The 26033-nt window shown below is 39.9% G+C and overlaps 1 protein-coding gene across 8 annotated transcripts in view; it reads left to right on the top strand.

Annotated features, from left to right (window-relative positions):
• LRCH1 (leucine rich repeats and calponin homology domain containing 1) overlaps positions 1–21818 on the top strand; it is a 221492-nt gene extending 199674 nt beyond the window's left edge. For 4 of the 8 annotated variants that reach the window (XM_002742680.6, XM_035298375.3, XM_008992188.5 and 1 more), the window contains 2 exons: positions 2252–2329; positions 19318–21818. In XM_002742680.6, the coding sequence (XP_002742726.3) occupies positions 2252–2329; positions 19318–19428 (189 nt within the window). In that variant the 3' untranslated portion in view covers positions 19429–21818. Of the gene's footprint in view, positions 1–2251; positions 2330–10518; positions 12422–19317 lie in introns of those variants that run through there. The other 4 variants (XM_008992184.5, XM_008992167.5, XM_008992178.5 and 1 more) reach the window with 1 other exon arrangement.
• Positions 21819–26033: the final 4215 nt, after the last annotated feature.

The following is a 26033-nucleotide window of genomic DNA, read 5'->3' as shown; positions in this document are numbered from 1 at the left end:
TGCAGGCTCTGCTGTTCTGCTGTGGTCTCCGCCACGCCCTGCGGCGGAGTCTCTCTGTTGTAGCGGGTTGCCTCGGCAACGGCAGGCTGTGTCAGCAGTGGGCGTGTATCTCAGTTGGGGCGGGTTGCCTCAGTAATGGTGGACGCCCCTCCCCCACAGAGCGTCTCGGACCATCTGCTTGGGATCGTTTGAAATCGCGGTTTTGTTCGTCCCACTGGGCTAGCCCAAATGCTCTGTCCCTGCAATCCTCTGGGCTGGCCCACTGTCCAAGTCTCGTTCAGTCTCAAGTCCAGCCCTCTCAAGTCTCAGGTTGCTGGTTCAACAGGGCACCCGGACAAGCGCGCCCTGTGGGGAGTGCTGGGTAGGGCCGGCCGCCGCCACCCCGGCTGCCGGCTTCGCCAGGCAGAGGTACTGCCTAGCATCCCATGTCTCCTTTATACTTGGGCAACAAAGATCAGTCTGGAAATGCAGCTCCGACTCACCTCTCCGTGGATTCAATGAGAGCTCCAATCCTGGGTTGTTCTCACAGCGCCATCTTGAGTCCTCTCTCCCAGCCAGAGCATTCTAATTCTTCATTCATGAAACTAATATTGTCCACTTTCTATGCCAAACTGAGGGAATATAGTAGTGAACAAAATCACTATCATTGTCAATTTGCTTAGAGACCGTTCTTTAGAAAAATGAATTTCTTGAGTCTCTGACAATTTGATAAGCAAAATATTGGCACCCTAATTGATATAATTGGTGCAATTTTTAGTTATTGGACCAGTGGTGAGGTTGAAGCTTTAACCGTTGCGTTTGTCACAAGTACTTTTCTACCTGAAGCCATGTAGCAATCTTAGTAGACGCCCAAAAAGGGAGAATTATCTTCTGTAGCTTGAAACACACTCTCCATTGACTTTTTGGGGCTGATCTACATATTTGGAATGATGTTGGGCATCTTTGGAGTTTCAGAAAAGACTCACCTGAGTCATAAGTAAATGAAGGGCGATAATGGGCCCAAAGGGTCAGAGACAAATGCTAGGGTCTCAGCGTGGTGAAATGCCTCTTGGTGCCTTCATATATGAGCCTGCCAGGTCCATGACCTATTCTTCTATTATCTTCATGTCATGTTCCTCAGGTCTGCTCCTTCTATTTGCACAAGGATTAATGCAGTGATCTTGCCCTAAGACATGCCAGGGGGTGGGCAGAACCACCCAAGTGGCTGCTGGCGACATTTTCATAGGGCCCGTGTGAGGGGTGTGACCTCCTCCCTAATCAAGATAGAGAATGTTTGTTTAGCCTTCAACCTAAATTGTTTCACAGGGCAACAGGCTTCTTTCTGTTTTGGGCAGGGTTTTTCTTTTCGGATTTAATAAATGCTGTACAAATTAGATTTTGATGATCTTTGCCTTGTGCCCCTATGAGACGGAATTGCATCATTCTCACTATTAGCAGGATAAGGCCAGTCTTTGTCACAGTGACTCCTCCACCTACATGGTTGGAATCGGTCATGTCTCTGCTTTCTTTCCTAAGGAAAATATCGGAGGAATATTACAATTGAGCAGCAAAGTGCTCAAAACGTCCCATGTGAAAACAGTATAGTATGTATGTGAAATGTGCCTGTTATCCACCCCACACCTCAGAGGCCATCTATAACCAAGGTTAATTCAATTGTTAGAAGCTTTTGGTTAAATCCCGAACATCCACCATTTTCAGTGCTGTTTATGGTGATAGTGCCTCTATACCTATGGCTTTGGTGGGAAGCACATTAATTGGTCTGGTGAATTAAAACCCTTTATGTAGAAATATATTTGTTGATGGGAAAGGTGATGTTTATGGTGTACTTTAGGCGAACTAAAACAGGTTGCACAACAGTATGAGCCCATAAAAACTATGTATACGTGTATGTGTGTGTGCATATACATAAACATACACATATATACATATGTATGCAGAAAATTTTGCAACATATATGTCAGTGTATATACATCATATACATACATCTATATACATACACAGGCATATATGTATATCTATGTATGCATACACAAACAATATCTGGAAGAATAAAATCTAAAATATTAACTTTTTATCTAAGATGGATATTTCTGGGGTGATATTTTGTTTTCTTCTATTTGCTCATGTGTTATTTTCTTTTCCTCCAATAAACATGTATTGCTTTACCATTTAGAAAGTTTAAAATTTAACCTGTTATTAAAATGGTTTCTCCTTTAAGTAATACACGATTTCTGTATATTTGCATTTATAGCCCAAACTCAGCATGGCCAAATGCAGAAGAAATGTGGAAAACTTTCTGGAAGCATGCCGAAAATTAGGAGTGCCAGAGGTAACATCAAACTTACTTCATATAACTGTGTTTTAGTAACAATGTTATATACTATATGAATTTGAACCACTGAATCGATGCAAAGCTTTGTACATGCTTTTTCATCTCAGCCTTTATTGAGGAATAATATTGAACAAATTATATAAATAAATGAACTTTTAATCTAAATTGCTCTAGGGCAGTGAAATTAAAATGACTATATATGCAATATGTTCAGTTCTGAGGAAAAAGGGAAATAATTTAAGATTTTGAAGTAAATGTGAAGTTTTGAACTTGAAAAAAAATTAATCCACTTGATTCTCTAAGAGCAGAAACTGCTGAGGCCGCAAGTGAGCCTTCTCTCAGGTTGCATAGAGTAGAATCTTGGAGCTGATGGTTTTCTTATCCCAGGCTCTTAAGCAAAGACCTACTGATTGATTATCATTCTCTGTAGTTGTATTTTCCATATGTGGATAAAAATAATAAACATTGGAAATATATTATTATTATCATGAATGATTATCATTAATAACAGCAGTGTTTGTATGTTGCTTTACAGTTTGTTAAATATTTGCATTTCATTTTCTCCTTTAGTTTGCTTTGGGCCCAAAGCTTTTATAACATAAACTGATTTCTTAGGCAGGCATAAGGCAATCCACTCAGAATATGGAGTAGCTGTATAAGTTGAGAAGTTTATCATCATTGTAATAAACAGAAATTGACAAAAGTTATGTTTCTTATGATTTCTTCTATCTTAATGCCCCAGGGATAAAATAATTTTAAAAATACCTGAGATACTGTTTCTGAGTATATGAATTACATTTAATATAATTCTACTCAGTGATAGGAATTAATTACTGAAATTGACAAAGGCTTTTTCCCCTTTCCTTTTCTCTCTCCATAATTCCCTTTTTTTCCTCTTTCTTACTTTCTTCCCTTCTTTATTCAGCTTGGTGGGATTCAGGGGTGGGGGAGAGTGGTAGGCTTCTCAACTTATTTGAGGAAAAGGAGAGCATTATTTAAAACATCTTTAAGTCAGAGCTGTAGCAATACAAGGACGCTTACAAATTTATATTTTAAAGAGTGTAAATTGTATATAATGGATTGTCTTTGTGATCTATTCTGCTTCAGCAGTGTTAAAACCTGCCTGTCTATTGTGTGTGTACATTTTAATATTGCATATATATTTCTTGGCTTTGAATATATATGTGAATGCACTTTACATACCTTTTCTAATGATTTGCTTCTGTTATGGGCTACTAAGATTTCCGATGTGCGAATCAGAACTCTCATGCCACGCTTCAGATGATAAATTTTTCATGTCTGTGCTAGAAAGCACTTCATCAGTACTTTAGGTCATTAGGTTATGACCAAACTCCCTGTGATTTTTAAAACTCATCAATGCTTTTTGGCTTACAGTGATACAAAATAAAATGGAAATGCCCTTAACCAATTATTGTGAGTAAAGATTGGTAATTAAGATTTCCTTTTAAAGTGAAGAAAAGGAAATCAAATTACCATTAAAATGCAGAGCAAAATTTGTCATAATTTCTGAAGATGCCCCTGGCACTATTGTACAATTTATAATTCCCAAGAAGGTAAAACTACAGGCAGTGAATGATCTTTTTCTGCCAATATCCCACTTAACTATGTTTAGTATCACTTAGTATATTTTTGGAATTATTTTTAAGGTTTGAGGTTTTTTTGTTTTGTTTTGTTTTGAGATGGAGTTCGGCTCTGTTGCCTGGCCAGGCTGGAGTACAATGACACAATCTTGGCTCACTGCAACCTTCTACCTCCCAGGTTCAAGCAATTTTCCTGCCTCCGCCTGCTGAGTAGATGGGATTACCAGGCACGCGCTACCACGTCCAGCTAATTTTTCTATTTTTAGTAGAGACCGGGTTTTACCATGTTGGCCAGGCTGATCTTGAAACTCAGATCTCAGGTGATCTGTCCACCTCAGCCTCTCAAAGTGCTAGGATTACAGATGTGAGCCACTCCACCTGGCTGAGGTGATTTTCAAGTTTGCCCTTATGTGTGTATGTGTTTGTGTGTATATACACATATGTATCTATCCTGATGGATAATCCAATAGCATTTTACTGGTGACTAGAGTTTAAATTCACTGCTGCTAGAAAAAAAAGTATGATAACAGTTGAACTTCTTCTTCTTCTTCTTTTTTTTTTTTTTGAGATGGAGTTTCGCTCATTACCCAGGCTGGAGTGCAATGGCGCGATCTTGGCTCACCGCAACCTCCACCTCCTGGGTTCAGGCAATTCTCCTGCCTCAGCCTCCTGAGTAGCTGGGATTACAGGCATGCGCCACCATGTCCAGCTAGTTTTTTGTATTTTTAGTAGAGACGGGGTTTCACCATGTTGACCAGGATGGTCTCCATCTCTTGACCTCATGATCCACCCGCCTCGGCCTCCCAAAGTGCTGGGATTACAGGCGTGAGCCACGGCGCCCGGCCAACAGTTGAACTTCTTTAATGAGAATGTTAAAGTAAGTAAAGAATATTTAGTGACAAATCAGAAATTCCTATTGGAAGGCAATTGGCATCTTCCTGTATACTCAACACAACATGTTTTCATCTCACAGAGTACATGAGGAAATGTTTTTGTCTAGGAATATGACACTAAGTTGAGAGACCAGACGACTTCCCCACACCCTCTTAGATATTTATACTTCTTCACTACCTAGGAGGGTTGATGTCTGAGTGTATATGTGGCACAGTACAATCAATGATTAACACTAAAAAGATAATCATATCACAAGACCACTTGCAGAAATTCATCTACAATTAGACATTTTTAAAGACCTAAAAAAAAGAGAACCTATATCATTACCTTTTCTTATTGCACCAAGTTTAAGATTTGAGTAACCAACTAGTCATCGATTTCCTAGTAGTCAGCATAGTAACTTCCCCCTAATTTGCAAGCTTTGTTTACTTCTTGATCTGTAACTTATCCACACACATACACAAGCCACAGAGATCTTGAGTTCTGCATTTTATAAGCTAAATATCTAATGGACAATGAGAAATCATCCTGTAGATACTAAAAAGTCACAGCTATGTTCTTAAGCCTAAGATGTATTGTCCTTTGTAATAGAAACACAGTTTGAAATTACAAACCAAAGTCAGAGCCAGCAGTTTGTATAATTTTTTCACATTCATATAGATGGAATACAGTAGCTGAGCAGATTTAGTTAAATTATTACACATAAAGTAATAAAATGGGATGGAAATAAAAATAAATTATTTTCTTTAGAAGTGCATGTAAACGCAGTCCCAGGAATTTGCTCCAGGGTTGGTCAAGGTCCATGATACCCTTCTGTGTGCTTCAGCAGCTAGAACCACTCTGTGGTTTCTCTAACACCCAGGCAGTGTGTCTATGCAGGTTGTGGCAGTATACTACCTAAATTGGCTGAATAAATAGTAAAGATTAGTGAGTAAGACTATCCCTCCATGACATTTAAAAAAATTATTATGATATTTTAAGATGGGGGTCTCACTATCTTACTCAAGCTGGTCTTGAACTCCTAGGCTCGACACCCTCCCGCCTTGGCCTCCTGAAGTGCTGGGATTATGGACACGAGCCACTGTGCCCAGACCTTCGTGGTATTTTAAGCCCACTTTTTACAATAGGGCAGAAAAACAGCAGTTCTGGTGTGGCTTATTCATAAATGTATATTGGCTACATTCAGAATTATAAGCAGCATAAGGTACCATCCCACATCCCTTTGTGGTGTTGATGCTCCGTGGTCAGACTCTGCAGCTGTCTTCAATGTCCAGTGCAAGCATCAACTTGGTCTTGAAGACATGCCTTGGTGGGCTTCCAGATTCTTTGTGGTATATTTTTACTATCACCTGAGAGTCTGACTCCAATTAGGCTTTGACCCCATGAGACTTTTAATGGATACATTGGGGCTTCCTTTGATTTTCCAAGTGCTCTTGGAGATTCCTCACCTCTAATATCTATATAGCAGATTGGCTACATGTTCACAGTTGGTACAGTTCATGGTTGACTATTGGGGGTTTTTGAATGGATCTAATATTAGGGCTAATTTAGGGCTCTTCTTCGTATTCTCTCAGGTTGAGAGAAATCTAATTTATAAAGCATCAAAAATACTAGAAAATAGACATTTGGTTCACCAGGGAAATTTTTCTACTGAATTTTAAATAGGTAACTTTGATCTCAAACTTCTGTAAGGCATGAGGTCCTTAGTTTAACAGACCTGCCCTCTTTAGATGAGGGAAGTTAGAATAGAAATGTACTCTGTTGTCTAAATGATCAGTTCTTCATCTTCCTTACTGTTTCCAGGAAAAGATAGAGGAGAAGATTAAAGGCAGCAACTCAGTTGACACTGGTAGGCTCCTTGACAGCTGAGGGAGCCTTCCTGCCTATCTGGGCAGCTCAGAGTGCTGGAGGGGGCAGAAAATTTTCATTCCACATGCGCAAGGGCAGGTCACTTGGCATCCTTGAGCTTCTGCGTCAGCCAAAGGGAGTTACGAATAAAACCCTAAAGTACATTCAGATGTTAATGATATTTGTGTTAATATAAGTGGAATTATGGCTGAGTTTTCCTTATCTTTAGTAAATTTCATATTTGCCTTTTTTGTATTAAAGATGGTATGTATGAAGGTCATAATAGCATTTTCACTTTACAGCTGTTGTGAGGGTTTAGGAAATTACATGTATGTAACTGATTGAAGTTTTTGTTTTTTGAAAGATAATCTACAAATTGAAGCTAAATTTTTTTGTTTTAATCTTGAGAATAGGAGAAATAAGTTTTTTATCTTCTCTGAGTCTTATACCTCTCTTTCTTCCCAAAGTCAATGGCATTAGTGTTAATTTAAATCATGACTAACACTTGTGGAAGGATGAGATTCTTAATACAAGATTTATTTTAATTGTCCATGTATATTGGCTAATTCTGAGAGTGAATAAAGACAGGTTTATTGCTTTATTAACATTAGTTTTTAAATTTATAATTTATTAAAAAGAGCCAATCGAACTATTTTCTAGCTATAAAGGTTACAACTAATTTCCAAGCTATTTCTACCTTTCTCTAAGTCCATAAAATTGGCAATGAGTTGTTATATATTTGGAGAAGACTGAAAATACTTCCCCGCCTCTCTCCTTTCCCTGCCAAATTATACCTCATTGCTGAATTATGGCTTTAAATTTTGCAGAATGACCATGAACATTCTTGTGTTACGATATTTTAGTTTACAAAATACTTTGTAAGCATATCGACTTTTTACATTAAAATTATATATTTAAATAAAGTAAATATATTTCAAAGTTTTAAATAAAACTTCTTCCTAGGTATGTTTAGCTCTTAGAATTTAGACTGTAGTACACTCTGAACTGCTGGATCTGTCTACATTTTTCTTTGTGTCCATATTATTTGGGGAACGTGATCCAGTGGTAATCTCGGTCACACACTCTGTGGGTGCGCAACCTAAGTGAATCTCTTAACTTCTGGTGATTGTGATTTGTGTTCACTATAATGGGAATCAGCATCTGCACTTTGCCTCTGGGGGCTCGAATTAACTGCATTTACAAATGCCTTGCAGTGATTACAAATGCTCTGTAAATACACGGTGAAATTTTGCCTCTTTAAATTTCCTTCCTTTTTAGCATTTTCCAATTTTAATTTTCATAAAGAAATAAAGTATAATTTTTATGTTCCTCTGAGAAAGGGTAAGTTTTGGAAACCACAAAGGGCAAAATATCTCAGGTCAGAAATTAGGAGCTCAGCCCTTGTTTGCTTCATGGCCCCATTTGAAGGGCTGAGTGTGACCATTGGCTGTGTGACATAGGGTTGAGTCAGAGAGCAGTTCTCAGATGGCCACAGCAGCTTGCACTCCACATATTCATCATGGTGGTTCAACCACACGGTGGTTGCTACCAGACAGTCTTAGATCCATTTCTTTTTTGTTAGAGATCATGATTTAATTTTTTTTTATTTTAATTTTTTATTGCATTTTAGGTTTTGGGGTACGTGAGCAGAACATGCATGACAGTTGTGTTAGGTACACACATGGCAGTGTGTTTTGCTTCCTTTCTCCCCTTCACCCACATTTGGCATTTCTCCCCAGGCTATCCCTCCCCACCTCCCCCTCCCACTGGCCCTCCCCTTTTCCTCCCAATAGACCCCAGTGTTTAGTACTCCCCTCCCTGTGTCCATGTGTTCTCATTTTTCATCACCCACCTATGAGTGAGAATATGCGGTGTTTCATTTTCTGTTCTTGTGTCAGTTTGCTGAGGATGATGTTCTCCAGATTCATCCATGTCCCTACAAACGACACAAACTCATGATTTAATTTAAATTAACCACTGTAGGCCGTGACTCTAGGTCTCACCCACTTTAATTCAGCCCAGCACCTGTGGCATCGTTAAATTGTTTCCTGGATGAGAAGAATGGTCTGTGTTGGCTGCCCCGTGAGGAGTGTACTACTGAAAACTGCAAAGTTGATCTGACTCTAGTTCTCTGATGGTGCTGTCGGAGAGCAGACCACACATGTTCCTTAGGGTTCTGGGAAATATATTGAAATACTTGCTGAAGATAGAATCATTTGCTTTTGACATGAAAATAGCAGTTTTGTGAAAATCACATTTCAGTTTGCGTATCAGTCTTCAGTCTTACTGGTACTTTGCCCAGATTTCACTGGTCAAGCACAATATTACAGTAGAAAATTCTTATTGCAATGGAAACTTTTCTTAGATGTTTCCTCATCTATGAATCCATGAACAGTATCTGTCTCCCAGTGAATTCCAATTTATGTGTAGCTGTTTTAATTCTTGGGAGAACTCTTAACAGCGGTAGCTTGATTTCTCCAGATCCACTGGGAAAAGATGCAACATCTGAATATATACAACATGATTTATTAATCTTAAAAATATTTTGTTAAGAGTATCTCTAACTGCATTAATAAAATCAGAATGTTTTTAATCGTATTCAACCAACCTAATTTTGTAGTATTCCTACTTAACTGAAGGTATCATTCTAACTTCAGAGGACATGAGTGAGGCAAACTTCTCACTGAGAATTATCTTCCAGTAGCTCCATGAATTGTATCTGCTTAACAATGAGGCTAAAATAAAGGACAAAACTGTAGCACAGTATGTAAAATATATATAACATATATCTTGAATGCCTCACCCAATTTGGAAATAAAACTGCATTTATGAAATAGATCACAAATATTTTCAATCTTTAATTTGAAAACAAAACCACAGCTTTTCTTGCTTGCTAACATATCAAGTATAATTTTAAACTGTGTTAATTTAAAACTGTGGCCATTTCCAGTTAAGAAATTCAGCGTAGGAGACAGTTGTTTGCTTTCTGACAGCAATAGGCTGCTGGAAGTCAGCTCATAAAACTGTACCTCTTAGTTTGCATTTAGCTGAAAAACAGGTGTTCTGCTTCCTTACATGGTAACTATTGAGTAATTAAAACACAGATATCTTTTCCCCCTGCCCCAATATACCTGTTTGGGTAGTAAGGGAATTTACATGATAACTCCCTGTGGGGGTGTGCTTTACTCTCTACTCTCATCACACATCCCAGAAGCCTCCTCTAGACTTCTGGTTAATGTTGTAAAAATATGAAATGTAATATACTTTGACACATGTAGGTACATACTTAGAATTAGCATTCCCCAGAGTTCATCAACAAGCTTAAAATGAAAAAAAATTAGATGCATGTGTTAACTTTCAGGGAGAACTACTTTATATCCAAGTCTGCCAGACCAGGGTAAAAGATGCACAAAGAGAATGGAGAGGAGGGGTGGGGATTAAATTTTAAACTTTATAGTTTTTCTTTTAGTAAGGTTGAGTTCTAAATGTCCCAAGTGAAAATCTCTTATTTTTATGCCACTGGTGAGCACATGATGCCTTGAGCGTTAGAACTGCATGAATGGCAGAATGATGTATAAATTGCAGATTATTTCATTCCTTAATGGGGAGACTGGGGGGAAGGATTTCTTTGACCCATCGGCACAAAATAAGTATTCCGCTACTCTACTATTATGATGGATTAAAAACATCTTTGATGATGAAAGGGTCCTAACTGCTTGAAATAAGGGGTTACTCCTGCCATTGCTAGTAACCAAAAATGTGTGCTTCTTTCTAGCTGTTCCTCCGTGTATTTTTAATTGTATGCACTGTCTCTTTCTGTTCTAATGGCTGCCCTCGGAATAGGCTGACCTCTGCTCTCCGTATGACATCCTGCAGTTGGATTTTCATCACATTCGAAAGACTGTTGACACTCTGCTGGCACTCGGGGAGAAAGCCCCACCACCAACTTCTGCCCTTCGCTCCAGGGACCTTATAGGCTTCTGTCTTGTCCATATTCTCTTTATAGTGCTGGTCTATATCACTTACCACTGGAACGCTCTGTCCGCCTAACGTCTGCACGTGCATCCAAACGCTGTTCTCTGTCACCCCCAGCCTTTGCAGGGTCCTTCCTCCCTTTAAGCCTTTGCCTTGCAAACTCCCATCCCTGTCACATCTTCAGTAATCTCTCGAGTTTTGAAGCTGAACATTATCAAAGCAGATTTTCCAGAAGCACAAACTTCGTAGATACAGTTTAGTATCATTTCTCTCACTGAAAAACAACTGCAAAATGTATGCGCACCACATGCTTCCTCATCCACATAGTGCCAGCAGCAGTGCCACGCAGGTCCTTCTCTCCCTCCCGGTGAGCTGCTGCCCTGGGCAGATGGGAGGAGGATTCCAGGACAGGAGTGTCCAGCACAGGGATTTAGCACGTGGACGTCTTTCATTTGGGTCAGCGTTGAACTAGAATTCTAATTCTGGACTGGGCAATTGAGCTGTATAGGGGCCACCTTGCAGGGGGGACAGAAAACCAACATTTTGGTCCAATTTAATCTATACAGAGCTTTAATAATACCACTGTGGACCAAGTTGAATATACTATCTGGAGGTATACACGTACTTGTACTACCTTGGTGACCATTTGATTGGATTCCTCCCAGTTTCCTGAAAAGGGAGCCGTGAAGGACACTGGGCAATGTTTCTGCCCACTTCCACCCCGGCAGACCCCTCTGCCTTATGCAGAAGGGCGCTCCAGGGAAGGAAGTATCATTGGTATTAGAGCCTCATGTGGAGGGGTCACTTAAGCACCAATTTTTTTCTGCTTAACTCCTTGTTAGGTCTACTCTTGAGGCTTTTAGAAAAGTGTTTTCCAGAAGGATTTCTATTTTTGTACAATGGAACAGATCATTGCTTTTTTGCCATATCACCTAATAACTGCAGGTCCAGAATGTGATGGATTTGACTGTATTCATTTTCAAGTAAAGCCATGAGTCATGGAACATTCTTGGTCCTGGGACTTGGGTTACAATGGCAGGAATCAATAAGAAAACTACTCTCATTTAAGAAGAATGTAGTTTCTCTAATTATTTGAAATGTTCATTTAGCCTTTGATTCTCAGTGACATTATCTAGCAAACTGCTTTATTTTTAAGTCAGCTTAAAGGATTATATAGTAACTATATCTGTATTTGGAACAATGTGATCAGTTTGCATTTAAAAGGAAAAAAAATAATTTTATCTTAGCCAAAGCATCCCTGGATTCAGGGGTGTCTTTGTATTATGTGAGAGGGCCGTGTTCCAAAGTCAAGGCAGCCTCCTTATTTTACATGCTGTTTGCCAAATCCTGTTTCTTAGCTTGGGGAAGTGATGGAGCTAGCTTCCTCAAGATAAATTTCTAGTTTAGTAAGATGCAAACAGCCCCCATAGATGGCTACTAAGAAGAAAATCTTATTTTTCTGAACATTTTTATGAATCCAGGGGACTTGAAAGTAAGGAAGACCCACATAGTTAGAAGAATATATTTATAATGATTCCTTGCTGCTAAGTGAGATCAGATTTGCTAATGGGAAACATTCTTTACATGATAATACTTTGAGTTATGTGAGCGTTTTCATCCTGACTTTGTGTTGATTGGTGAAATACAGGGTATGTGGAAGTTATCTAATTAACCTCAGTTGTGTATGAATAACCCACAGATGTACTGAATTACTTTTGGTGCTATCTTGTACTCTTCGATCTGTAACACAATAAAATCCCTTTGTACAATGTCTGATGAGCACCCTGAGCCATAAATTGCTTAATAAACACATTTTGGGTGATTATTCCAGGTTTTTATCTGCCCATGGATACATGTATTCATGAGCTCACAGCATTCCCATCCAGCTCTACAGTGCATTGAGAGCACTGCATTGGAGGTCACCACTCTGGTGGTTTTTCCCTTCTTTCTGGGGAGAAAATGGGAAAAAAAGAGAAAACGTACTGGGTTGCCACCTTAAAGAAAATAATATCAATAAAAACTGAGTAGGACGCTCATGTAAGAAGAGACTTAATTTTCAGTGTTGACATAGTTCAATTAAAACATGCTAAAGACAAATTAAAAGACATTTATATTTTAATTCTGGCATCCAAAGTATTCCTTGGATGCACTTTGATATTTTTGTGTCATTCATTAATTTATCTATACTCTAATGTGCTGCACTTCTTGGGATTTATTGGATGATATTTTTTCATTAGTACTTTGGTAACTAGCAGAACACAATTAATTTAGCCCTTTAGGCACAAGTTTGAATGAACTGTTCTGCCCATTGCCAGGCCATTAATTTCTAATCAGAATATTAAGCTTCTCTGTGGTTTTTCTCCAAGATAACCAGTGTACTAGCCCATACGCTAACTGGATGCCTGCTGATGCCTGCCCTTGCAGCTTGACTGGGGATACCTAGCTGACTTAGAGGCTGAGAAGTAGTCAGGGATGCAACTGAGTGGTTTATTTTGCTTACTAAATCTCCTCCTTCTCACAAGAAAGAACATTTTTTCAGTACTCCCTTCCAGTGTCAGACAAAAGGAGCCAAGTGTCTATTCACATTTTCCTTTAGAAATCACATTTATATTCTCTTTCTCCAGTTTCTCCAACTGGGGGCAACTTTCCACTCAGTGTCAGGATTTCCAAAATTTGCAACACCTGATTTCTAAATGTTTTTTCTATTTATGGTTTTCTGGTTTGTAATTTTTAGGGAGAGACACTTATGAAATGGGGCTGTTGGGAAAGGACACTACAGAAATAAAATGTATGACAACTGAGAATAAATTTCATCAATGAGAGTAGATAAATAAAGACACTCGATATCCGGCTGCTATTTGTTTGTACAAAATTAAAACTAGTGTGTGGTGGGTTGGGTTCTCTTTCGAAAATTCATGTAGATCCCTGATTGAGTCATAAGGACAAAGGGTGCTTCACCTTTACCTATGGGGAAAAAGTAGGGATGACATTTTACAGTTTTAGGAAACTGAAAGTTGTTTTGAATTAGGTGAAAAAATACTTTAATATGATTTTATTTCAGGAGACTTGACTTTTAAAAATTAGGCTTCAGATTTCAAAATTAGTTCTCAATAAACAATTTGTTTTATAGCATGTGCCCTTTTCTTCTTTAAAATGGTTAGAGTCTAGTTTCCTGGCTTTTCACTGCAACTTGTTCATTTTTGTGTTCATTCATTCATTCCATAAATATTGAATGAGCAATCTCTGCAAGGCCCTGGAGATAAAAACGTCACCGTGATACATGGCCTGGTCCTCAAAAAGCTTACTCTCTATACCAGGAGTCTGCAAGCTTTTTTTGTAAAGGACCTCAAAGTAAACATGTTAGGCTTCTTGGGCTATGCAGATTCTGTTGGAACTACCCAATTCTGCTTGTGTAGCATAAATGCAACCATAGATGATACATAAAAAATGGGTGTGGCTGTGTGCCAGGAAAACTTTATTTACCAAAGCCAGCTACAGGCCATCATTTGCCAACTCTTGATCTAGTGGGTCCTTAGACAAGTACAGAGGAATTCAACTGATAAGTACCCATGGTAGAGGCACAGGATTCTGGAAAAGAGATCTGACCCTGATGGGGAATAGGTGACCACGAGCACACCCTGGGATGGTGGTGTTTCCACTGAGACAGTAAATGTGCAGGAATAGCCAGGTGCAGTGGAGAGGAGAGAGGGATAGGGTTGAGGCATATGTATGTGTAGAGAATGAAATGTCCTAGAGAGAGGAAGGATTAGAAGGTAGCATGGTTGCAAAGTAAATACTCCAGGGAGGAGCGACAAGAAATCTCTGTAAAATGTTGAATGGTCTCCATTTCACACTGAAGAAACTGATGCAGGAACTTAAAGCTCTCATACATTAAAATAATGCACAGATAGTTTTAAGGCTCAATGTGGTGCCAGGACGTTGTATATAAGCAGCAGCCTGAACAAAATGAAATATCCTGGTGTGGATGATGCCATTTTAGGCTAGTGGATGGCTTGGAAGTAAGTGTGTGTCTCTTTGGGAGCATAAGAAACTATAGAAGGGAGAGCCAGGCAGTGCCAACTCATCCTGTTCCTACCAGGTGTTTTCTGCCAGGACAAGATGAGCTAAGTGGCAGAGCCAACCCTGACACTGAGTTGAGGGTTTGCTGGTCCCACCTGACATTGAAATTGATGAGACTTGCCATCAAAAAACTCCAGGGGCCAAGGGACCTCTTCCTGTATCATGACCACAGACCTAACATATTCGACCATTAAGTAAGGGATTTATGGGAAGAGGCATAGTGTTGTGGAAAGAGCCCTGCTTTAAGACACATGTGGTTCAAAGCCCAGTTCCAGGACTACCAGCTGTTTAATGTACAAAGTTACTTGAACGATCTCTCTGTCTCAGTTTTCTCATCTGTGAAATGGAGATACGAATGTCTGTCTTGCAGGGTTATCATAAAGTAATCACCAATGCAAAGCTGTAGTGTTGGTGTGCGGCATGTAGGAGGTAGCCCAGAAGTTTTTCAAAATTAGCATGTAGTCTTTATGGCTTGCCGTCTTTTCCAACCTCATTTTCTGTGGCTCAGAAGGATGGATGAGGGGATGTGGGTGAAGCTAATAGATTCTACCATTGGAGAAGTAACTTGAAGCATGAGTTCTTCAAAGGGAGTCAGAAGCATTGTTTTTATGCAGGAGACTACTTCATGACTCCACCTGGTACTTTAAAAAGAAACACAACAGAAAAAGCCCATGGACAAACTAAGAGTCTGCTGTCACCTTCTCAAAAAAAAAAAAAATCTCTGGGATCCTATAACGGTGCAACTTAAATTCATTTCAAGTCCATGTAAAGGTACAGCTGTCTCTTCTGTGAGTCCATTATGAACAATGGGCCTGCTGGAAGGGCCACTTTATCTGCCTGATCCTTAGAGGGCTCTTCTCTTCTGGATCATTCCTCATCCAGCTGTAAATCTACTATGATTCCTTCCTAATTCCAGCTTCTTCAAGGATCCCCCGCTCTGTGGGAGATGCAGTGTCCCGACTGGTGTGATGGCAAATGGCCCAGACCCCTTTCTTGGGACGCCTCCTCTTTGGAAGCCTCCCCTTGGCCATCCGTCCAACCAGCACCTCAAGGTGTAATTCATACCAGAATCTTCATTCCAGTCCCGTGATCAAATAGCCAGAACACCCATGCTTGTGTAAGGCTTCTGTTTTCCTGTGCAAGTCTTCTTACATCCCTCAACCTCAGCAAAGTAATCTGAGGGCACCTCTGGGCTTCCTCTGGGGGTCTGAAAAGAGGCAGGAAGAATTCAAGGCATACCTTTTTATGTCTTCTGTTTACTCCTCATCATTAGCCATATAAGCAGGAGGGAGGATCTCAGACTCTGTACCTGGCTTGGAGTGTGGAGACCAGGAAGGCAGGAAATGCTACTTGAAAAAACACAGGCCTGGGAAAGAGGGTGCCCCTCACCTAACTCAGTCTGTGAAGTGTCCAGATGTCCTTCCTATCCCTATTTCTCTGGAGCCCCCAGCCTTTCCCTCCCATGCCCTTCAGCTTAGAAACCTGCAGGCCACTGGAGCCACTGCTCTGCAGGCACTGGGGTCTGTCCCTCATTGGAGGACACGTGCCACTCTCCTTTCAGGACATGGGATAGGACCCCTTGCTCCATATAAGCTGCATTGTTCACAGAGATCAGGTTCTATAGAAATACCAGTGCTAGAATTCAGGCACATTCTAGACTACACATAACTAAACAGTAAGGTTGAAAACAAAACGTCTTGCTGCACTGCCTTGCGCAAATCCCTCATTGAAAAATTTCTATTCACATTCCTTGCTCAGTGTTCTATTGATTTCTTAGTGTTTTTCCTACTGAATTGTTGAGCTTATGTATAATATTAAACCCTTTGTAATTTTTTTTTTGAAATGGGTATCGCTCTATTGCCCAGGCTGGAGTGCAGTGGCACAATCATAGCTCACTACAGCCTCAAATTCCTGGGCTCAAGTGATCCTCCCACCTCAGCCTCTCAAGTAGCTGGGACTACAGATGCACACCACCATGCCCAGCTAATTTTCTTTCATTTCTTTTTGGAGAAATGGGGATCTCACTATGTTGACCAGGCCACACACATTGTCCCTTTTGTAATTTGATGCAAATGCTTTTTTTTGCTTAGTGTTATTTATCTTCTCATTAATCAGATTTGTTTTTTTTTAACATATGGAAACTTTAAATATTTAGGTAATTAATTGTTTTGCTCTTTTCCTTTGTGACTTTTTAGTAATCCTTTTTTAGTTTAGAAAATCCTTCCCTATCCATTTATCGGAAAAAAAGTATCAAATATTCACCTTTATGTGATTGGGAAGGGAGTATTCGATTTTTTTAAAACATCCAACTCTTCATTTATTTCATATTGATTTTAACATATGGTATGAAGTGAAGACTTATTTTCCCCAAGTAATACCTAGCACCAGGAACTTAACTGTACTTAGCAGCCATTTACAATTTCCTGAAAAGCCAGATGTCAACTTGGGTGCTATCAGAACCAACAGAATGAGGAAGACACACGTCTTTGCCCTTGTGGAACCTGCCTTAACAATGAAATGCCAGATTCGCGTAATTTCACAAGCCCTTGGCAGATGGTGCCAGGGAAGGCTGGACACTGTCATCTGGCCACAGATATCCCTCACCATGCCACAAAAGGAGGCACCACCATTAACAGCCTGGCTCACTGTTCACAACTCAGACAGAACTTCCCCATCCTTTCTCAGGTTGACACTTGGCTAATAAATTGGAAGGCAGCATAAACTTGCATGCTCACCTGATACGACATAGACAAGATAATCCTAGTTTGATACACAGCAGTGACATAAAGTCACGGTTAAAATTGTTCTTTAAAGAATCAATTGTCTTCTGTTGACATGGGGCCATCTCCTAAGGCCTACGTCAAACTGAGGTTTTCTGAATTTGCCATAATGTAGGAAAGGATAAAAAATAGATACAGTAAGACGGTGAGAGAGTAAGAGCCACTGACATTTGAGACAGTGGAGCAAGTTATTGGAGATGTCATGGCATACCCTTTGAAAGTCTTTTAAGCTAAAAGCAACTGTGTCTCTGGTAATTTTTGGAGAGTTCTGCACTGAGGCAGCAAGAATATCTAGTTCTTCAAACAAGGGTCACATGGAAGGAAGCCCTTCCATTCACGTTACACCAAATAGCTTCCTGCTGAACAGTGACTCCATCACCTAGGGCTGGATGCAGATCCCGCTTAAATTCTCCTTAAAAACACTATTCAACCTTAAAAAGAAGGAAATCCTGTCATTTGCATCATGGATGAAACTAGAGGATATTATACTAAGTAAAATAAGCCAGACACTGAAGGACAAATACTGCCTGACCTCACTCATATGTGGAATCTAAAAAAGTTGAATTCACAGAAGCAGAGAATAGAATGGTGGAGACCAGGGGTTGGGTGGGGAGGTGGGGGAATAGGAAGATAATGGTCAAAGGATACAAAGTGGGGACTATAGTTAATCATAATGTATTTTATACTTGAAAATTGATAAAAGACTAGATTTTAAGTGTTCTTACCCCCAAAAAATAGTATCTGAGGTAATAGATATGATAATTAGCTTGACTGAGCCATTCCACAATGTATACTTTTATCAAAACATGTTGGACACCATAAATAGAAATATATATTTACATATATATATATGTAAATATATATTTACATATATATATATTTTTTAACCTGTCAATTGAAGAAAAGAGGAAGTGAACACTGGGCTGTGGAAAACACACTGTCATTAAGTAGATAAGAAAATATTTGCTGTGGAGTGTTTTCCCAGCCAAGGAGACACACCCTGGAAGAAGACTGATTTGCTTGAATGACATCAGACCAGGGTGAAATAACAAAAGTGGAAAATTATTTCATTGTGTTATTCTGTAAACTGGTTTGTGGACTATGAAAGGTTCTACACACAAGAAATGACTCCCCTTTATTGTTTTTCTTAAATAGTATGTCCTGGACATTTCCCAAGAGCAAAAATGCAACATGAGAGAGTAGCAGGACATTTGTGTCTTTGACAATTTTATGAAAGAGTCTTAAAAGAGAGGCTATTGCGGGCTGTAGTTATAATTACCCATTGATAAAGATTGTTCATAAACCATGAAGAAAGGCTGCCAGTCTACCAACTTGCCTACGTTTCAGAGATCACAGGAAGTAAAATGAACTAAATGAAGGTCTATGGTCAGTATGATGATGTTTGGTCAGTACAAATGAATATCTGAGTGCCTTTAAATGTGTGAGGGGCTATTTGCAATTTTGCTTCATAAGAATAGAAGCTATTATATTCTTGGTGTGTGCTCTCTGACCAATTCTCTGTAGCTCAGTTATTTAATGTAATACTTTGTTAAATATTTAGATCTGCAGACTTCATGATGATGAGGAGCCTTTTTGAAACAATCTGCATGTATGAAAAATCAGTATTTTCTCTGCAAACACAGAAAAAGTCTTTGCAGTGGGTTGAAAGCAAAGGAAAGAGCCAGGCTGAGGTGATCAAACAGGCATACTACAGAGTGTTCAACTTAATTTTCATCAGTGATGTAGCAGGATTTTATGTGAGAGTACGATCATCTAAAAATTGCTATTTTATTCTTTTTCCTTTTAGGAAAAGCTATGTCTACCCCACCACATCCTTGAAGAGAAAGGCCTGGTCAAAGTGGGCATTACCATTCAAGCATTACTAGACATCACCGTTACAAAGGCTCTATTCACATGAAACTACCCCTTCTCCATTGGGGGCTCAGACTCTGCTCTCATTCAGGATCCTGAACTCTGCTCCAGGCACCTGTTCAACCCTCTCTCCACCCACTGCCTGTCACTTCACTGACTCCAGTTACCTTGAAACGATTTTCAGTCTAAGGGAGGATTTTCTACCTTTCAGAGCTGACCTCTGACATTAAGACTTGACAGGTATTTATCTTGAAACCAGAGAGGGAGCTGGAGAAAAAAACTGAGCAGCACATCAATGCCTTTTCCACCCTCCTTCATCCTTCCCACACTCACCGACTGCCATTACCAAAACGCCAAGCACAACCGTTTCGTAGCAAGACACGTTCATTGAATTAAAACCAAACTCATTTTAGTGGGCGGGGAGGGGGGTCACAATCAGGTTTTTCACCACCAAATTTTTCAAGAAGTTTCTTGAGACCATTGCCTTTTAAAAAAACTATTTTCAACATACAAAATATTTATATAAATATTATTTATTAGTGATTTGTTATTCATCCTTTGGATGCAAATTGTAAATTAGGAAACTATTTTATTACTGCTTTTTTGTGGTTAAACACTTTATTTTAATATTATAAATATTGAGTTATTTTCTATCCTCTTTGGTGTGCGGTAGGTTAGGTCTCAGTCATCACGTTTCTGGTGTATATGATTCCAAACAAAAAAAAAGCAAAACGCAGGTGCTTTTGGGATACAACTTTTCTGGGGAGGCATTATTGACACTTTGGTTTGTGGAACGTTGGTCTTATTTATATTTCTGCATTCCATCCAGTTTCCTACATTCCAGCAGCCCTTCTGTCCCCCACTATAATGAACTGACTAAAATCAAGAGAGCACCCCAAAGTTCTTTGTAAATAGCTGTGATGGAAAAAAAAAGACATATTAAACTTGAAGATAAAATGTGAACAATTATTTTTTGGATTCATACTTCTTTTGCTATGCACAAAACATTCACATTTTAACACAAAGAAATAATAAGTGTTAGCATCATGTGTCTTGAAGTATACTTTTGCACTGTAACTGGGGTTACATTAAAGAGAGCCTAGCACCAAAGGTAGATAATGAGGAAGTGGTAGAGGAAAGTGAAGATGATAAAAAGTAGATTGTTGAACCAAAAAGGGTTTGAAGGGAAGCTTTGACTGAGTATCAGAAATGACCTAAGCCACATAGGACCTGAATCAGGAAACCAGCACTTCTTACAACTGCCAGTTTTAAAAGAGGAAATGATTCTGAGATGTGCTCATTTTATTTTAATTTAGTTGGTGGTTTTCCAAGTAGTCCGTAAAATCCTGCAGGATTCATGGTCTCTGGTGTGAAACCTCAGAAGTGAGTCATTGTGAGCCTGTGGGCAGCTACATGCACCATCCAGGCAGGCTAAAGGGAGGGTGCAGTAAGTGGAGTTTGTGAGGCTGTGCGGCCGAGGAGGGAGCAAGTGCAAAACGATGGGGCTAGAGGAGAACCAGCCAAGGAATGGAACCCTGCCGGAGTCAGAGATTCACAGAGGGCTTCACGGAACACGGCAGCCTTCTGCAGGCACTTCCATGCATGTGCACTCGTGCTGCAGTTACAGATGTCCCAGTAATTAACTTTTCTAAGTCTTGTGAATGCTGACTGCACTTTTACTTCCTTGAAAAGCCATTAGAAAGTTTTTAGAGCAGCAGCAGCCACAGTTTGTAAAACAAACATAGAGGGGGACACAAAAGAAAAGACACCAGAAGGAGGATTGAGCGTGCATTCAGCACAGACCAACATCAACCAAGGCAGTGGCTGCCCTCGCTCTTAGAAAGATGGGGGGTTTCTGAAAATGGAAATTTGGATGGCAGCTAGCAGTTACTTCCTATCAGATGTACTGTGCACTTTAACCTAACTTAAGATATATTTTAATATTTTTCTGTACTGCACAAATACCTGTTTTGTCAAATAGCGTAATGCTGTAAAGAAGAAAGACATTTTGGACAAAGAGTGTATACAATTTAAGCAGCATTCAAAGGCTGATTATATAAGTAGGAATTTAGCCTGCTGCACCTTCGCAGGCATCCAGAATGCGGGGTCCTGAAAGACTTCTTCACATGTATATAGCTCTGTAATCATTGTTGAGGTTTTTTTCAAAATTAAAGTATTTCTTTTCGTATTAATTTTTATTATTTTCTTGAAGTTGGCTGTGTAATGTAAATGGCTTCAGTCTTTTGTAAAATTGCTTTTTTTTCCCTTTTAAATGCAGTCCTTGTATGGCTAAGACGTCTTCAAGATCCTTGTACACTGTTTATATGTGCAATAAAATGCGTGGCCAGCTGGCAGTACCATAAGTGACAGAATGTATATAGTGCAAATGTCCTTCCTTTTATTATTTTACAGCCATTAAAATTTTGGTTGTACAAACCACCTTGTGATTGACTTCCCCATCAAAAATGTTGACTCACACACACACAGACACAGTCACACACACATCATAGGGTGTCACTGCTGGAACATTGTAGCAACCATGTAATGTGTATGTATGTATATGTGCACATATGTGTATATTATATGTATGTGTGTGTAAAATGTGGAGAAAGAATATGTAGTAATACATCACATAACAACAGGGATATATCAGAAATGTGTCATTAGGTGATTTCATCATTGTGCAGACATCATATACGCTTAGTAGTATAGCCTACTACACACCTAGGCTGTGTGACCTATTGCTCCCAGGACACAAACCTGCACAGCACGATACTGTACTGAATAATGTAGGCTGTTGTAACACAATGGGAAGTATTTGTGTATCTAAACATAGTTAAGCATAGGAAAGGCACAGTAAAAATACAGTATATAATCTTAGGAGTGCACTGTAGTATATTTAGTTCATCATTGACTGAAATGCTGTTATGTGATGCATGACTGTATATTCACATATAGCTATCAATACACACACACACACACACCCCCATCAGGATACTCTTGTTTTTCTCCCAAACTAAAAGCATAACATAAGAGAGCAAATGTGCTATGATGGGTTTGGGGTTCAGGGGGAGGATTCAGGACCCTGACCTGTTGTTTGGGCATCTTTGAGAACACTTAAGGTTCCTTGGCCCATACTGTGAAAACCACAGGATCTGGGCCTCCCTCCTCAACTGTGATATCTGATACCCAGAGAATGAAGTAGTTGCCTCGATGACACCACTAGATCTGGGCCAGTCTTGTTTTTCCCAGATGGCTAGCCTCCCTTTGGTAGAGAGCAGCTGCTTTGAGAAAGTCACGTGAAAATAGTAACAGATCATTTCCACCTTCTCACCCCATAAAATACACACAGACCTAATTTCGCTAGCCTGAGCAGGGCTTCAGAGAGCAGTGTCAGGGCCTTTGCATTTAAGATCCTCATTTACTGAGTCAAGTCACTCTATGCACAGCCCGTGGTGTTTTCTCGTGAGGTGCTGCAACTGGGCTGAATCCCAAAGTCTTAGTCGTCTCTCTGCGAATTACAGAACCCAGCTCTTCACAGACACTTTCCATCTTAAACTTGCTGGAGCAACTGGAAATGTGTCATTTATTGAGTAGCTACTGGGGTCCAGTGTTTCATCTCAATTGTGTGCCCCATTAGAACAAGCCTGCTTGTCTGTTTTGTTCTTTGCTGACTCCAGGGCTTACAACAGTGCAGTAGTGTCTACTGAAGAGGTGAATTAACTTTACTTACATTAGCTCAGAAATTTACGTAACCCTGTAAGGAAGAGATTTGTAGTGGACACCAAGGGACTGTCCACCTCATACCACATACTCCTAAGGAGTAGGAACTACACCTACCTCATATGCCACAAGGGTTTGTAACCCTTACATAGCGCTGGCCACTTGGCTGTGGCTCATTTGTTCAGGAGCTTCACCTTCCTCACAATTAACTTACACGTCTCTTCCTTGGGATTGTAATTCTTTTCCTGGTGACTGAAGACAGAAGACATGAAACCTAGAAAAGACCTAGGGATAAACTGGCCTACAGAAAGACAAAGGGACAAGAGACAGCGAACAAAACCCTGATGTTTGCATTCCTGGGTCCGGTAGGAAAGGAAGCCCGTATCTCTGAAGCCCAGGTAGGTAAATCTTCCATGAGTACTTCCAAGAAGCTACAACTTTTGCATAACATCAATTTCAGCTGGGCTTCTATTGTCTTTAACTCAGAATGCAAGTGAATGAGGAGAAGCTGAGATTCAGTTGTTCAGGTAAGTTGTTGAAGGTCACAGCAGGTAAGAAAGAGCAGGTCAGATGGTGTACCCTCACTGTACAGAAGGGCTCCCTAGCAGAGTTGACAATTGAAGTTTCTAAAGTTAAAAAAAAGTTCCTGGGCAATTATTAGAGTGTTTCAACATAGAAAAGCAAGCGTATTCACATGCTAAAACCTGATCAGCTGAGTCTACCTGGGCTAGTTTGAACCTAAGACACAGCCAGGCCAAAACACAAAGAACAGGAAAAAAGGGATTTACTGAGGAAGCCTCTAGTTTCATTGCCATTTCTCTCCTTGAGTTTAATTAAATATTACTATGTTGTTGTTGATTTATTCTGGAATTTTTCTCCCTGTTTATCAAAGTGATACATATTTAAGATAGAAACTTTGGCAGGTGGAAAAGAAGTTGGGGAAAATTATCCAGCATTTCACCTTATAGGTAACTCAAGATTAAAACTTTGAGATAATTTCTTTGAGACATTCTTACATGTTGTACGTACTGCAACTTTACATATAGACTTTTTCCTTGTTAATATTCAATTATATGCATTCCCTGCATCCCCCAAACTCCACCGGGTAGTATTGTTTAGGGAAAGGTGGAATTCCCTGGACAGGCACTGACAGAATAGTTTAGAGGCTTCCTCTACAACTATACAGACCTCAAGTAAAGACATGAGCCCTGAGGTCCTTGAGGGGCACTGGGAGCCAGCAGCTGGGTGAGGAAGTACTGCAGGAAAGAGAAGGTGGCCAATAGGGGGTGTGTTCCTAAACCAGCTCCACAGGGATTGGCTGAAGCCCCGTTTTGCGGCAAGCTCTGGGAAATGGCACAGAACGTCTCATACTGCAGAGGTAATCCAGCCGAGCTCTCGAGAGAACTGAAGTATTTACACACACACACACACACACACACACACACACACACACACACACACACACACAGAACCTCCCTCAACAACAAGCCTAGAAATACATAATAAACACATACATATTGTAATGCTTTGGTTATCATAGGAAAATTAGGGAACTCCCTACAGTCTCTAAAGAGGGAGTTGAAACTGCAGATAAAGACAATTCTAAAGGCAAGGACAAGGCTGGGGTGAGAGGGAAGCCAAATAGATTTGGAGCAGACCTCTCAGCAGTACAATCAGAAGCCAATCAATGATAATCTGTTTAGAGTGCTGAGAGAAGTTGGAGCGGTGGCTCACACCTGTAATCCCAACGCTTCGCGAGCCAAGGCGGGTGTATCACTTAAGGTCAGGAGTCTGAGATCAGCCTGGCTAACATGGTAAAACCCCATCTTTACTAAAAACAGAGCAGGAAGAAAGGGATTTACTGAGGAAGCCTCTAGTTTCAGTATGGTGGGGTGCACCTGCAATCCCAGCTACTTGGGAGGCTGAGGAAAGAGAATTGCTTGAACCCAGAAGGTAGAGGTTGCAGTGAGCCGACATCACACCACTGCACTCCAGCCTGGGTGATACAGCGAGACTCAGTCTCAAAATAAAAATGAAAAAGTACTGAGAGAAAATAATATTTTGAGATGAATGAAAACTTAATTCACTATTAACACACTTTCATTGAATGATGTATTTCAAGAAGGGATCTAACCCCTACTCCAAAAAAAATGACCAAAAGATAAACTATGTGTGCATTTCCAAACATTGACTGTATGTTACTGATATTAATGGCTAAATTTCGGGTAGGGGTTGCTAAAAAGCAAAACAAAACAAAAATAGAAAGTGCTGGCCAGTAGTACATATAAGATGAAAAGACCTGACCCAGGTTAAAATATTTCAGTTTCTTGGGGGCGGGTGGATATATTGATGCATTTTCAATCATTTTGAATGTAGATGTTAAAACTTTAATGGAAAGACAAGAGAATCTATCACTTTCAGATCTGTAAAGAGAAAAATAAAGTTAGAAAAGCCCTTCCAAAAGTAAGGAAGGAGGTACTGGGGAGAAGAAGCAGAAGAAACAGAGTAAAGAGAGGGACCCAAATAACAGAGCAGAAATAAACTCAAATACATCAGCAAGCATGAGAAATAGCAAAAAACTAGATAGCTGAAAGGCAGGTTGGATTTCCAAGAAATCCAACTACGTGCTATTTAGAGGCACAACTAGATATAAAGGCATAGACTGAAGTAAAAAGATAGAAAGTTATGTCATACACTAATTTCTTTTTATATACTGTCAATACGAATAATAAGAAAGCCCAACAAAGCACTTGAAGGGGGCTGTCTAAACAAATAGCTAGGAAATCCATGTCAGTATAAACCGAGGGCCAAGACAGTTGTGTCCTACCTACGGATCTTTCTTTTCAGAAGAACGTGTCTTTATGGGCAGAGGACGCTGTCAGGCTGGTCTGGAGCTGAGGATTGCTGCGCAAAGCACAGTATTATCAA

This window comes from Callithrix jacchus, chromosome 1 (genome assembly GCF_049354715.1).
Source record: "Callithrix jacchus isolate 240 chromosome 1, calJac240_pri, whole genome shotgun sequence".
NCBI lineage: Eukaryota > Metazoa > Chordata > Mammalia > Primates > Cebidae > Callithrix > Callithrix jacchus.
This window is presented reverse-complemented; position numbering and strand designations above follow the sequence as displayed.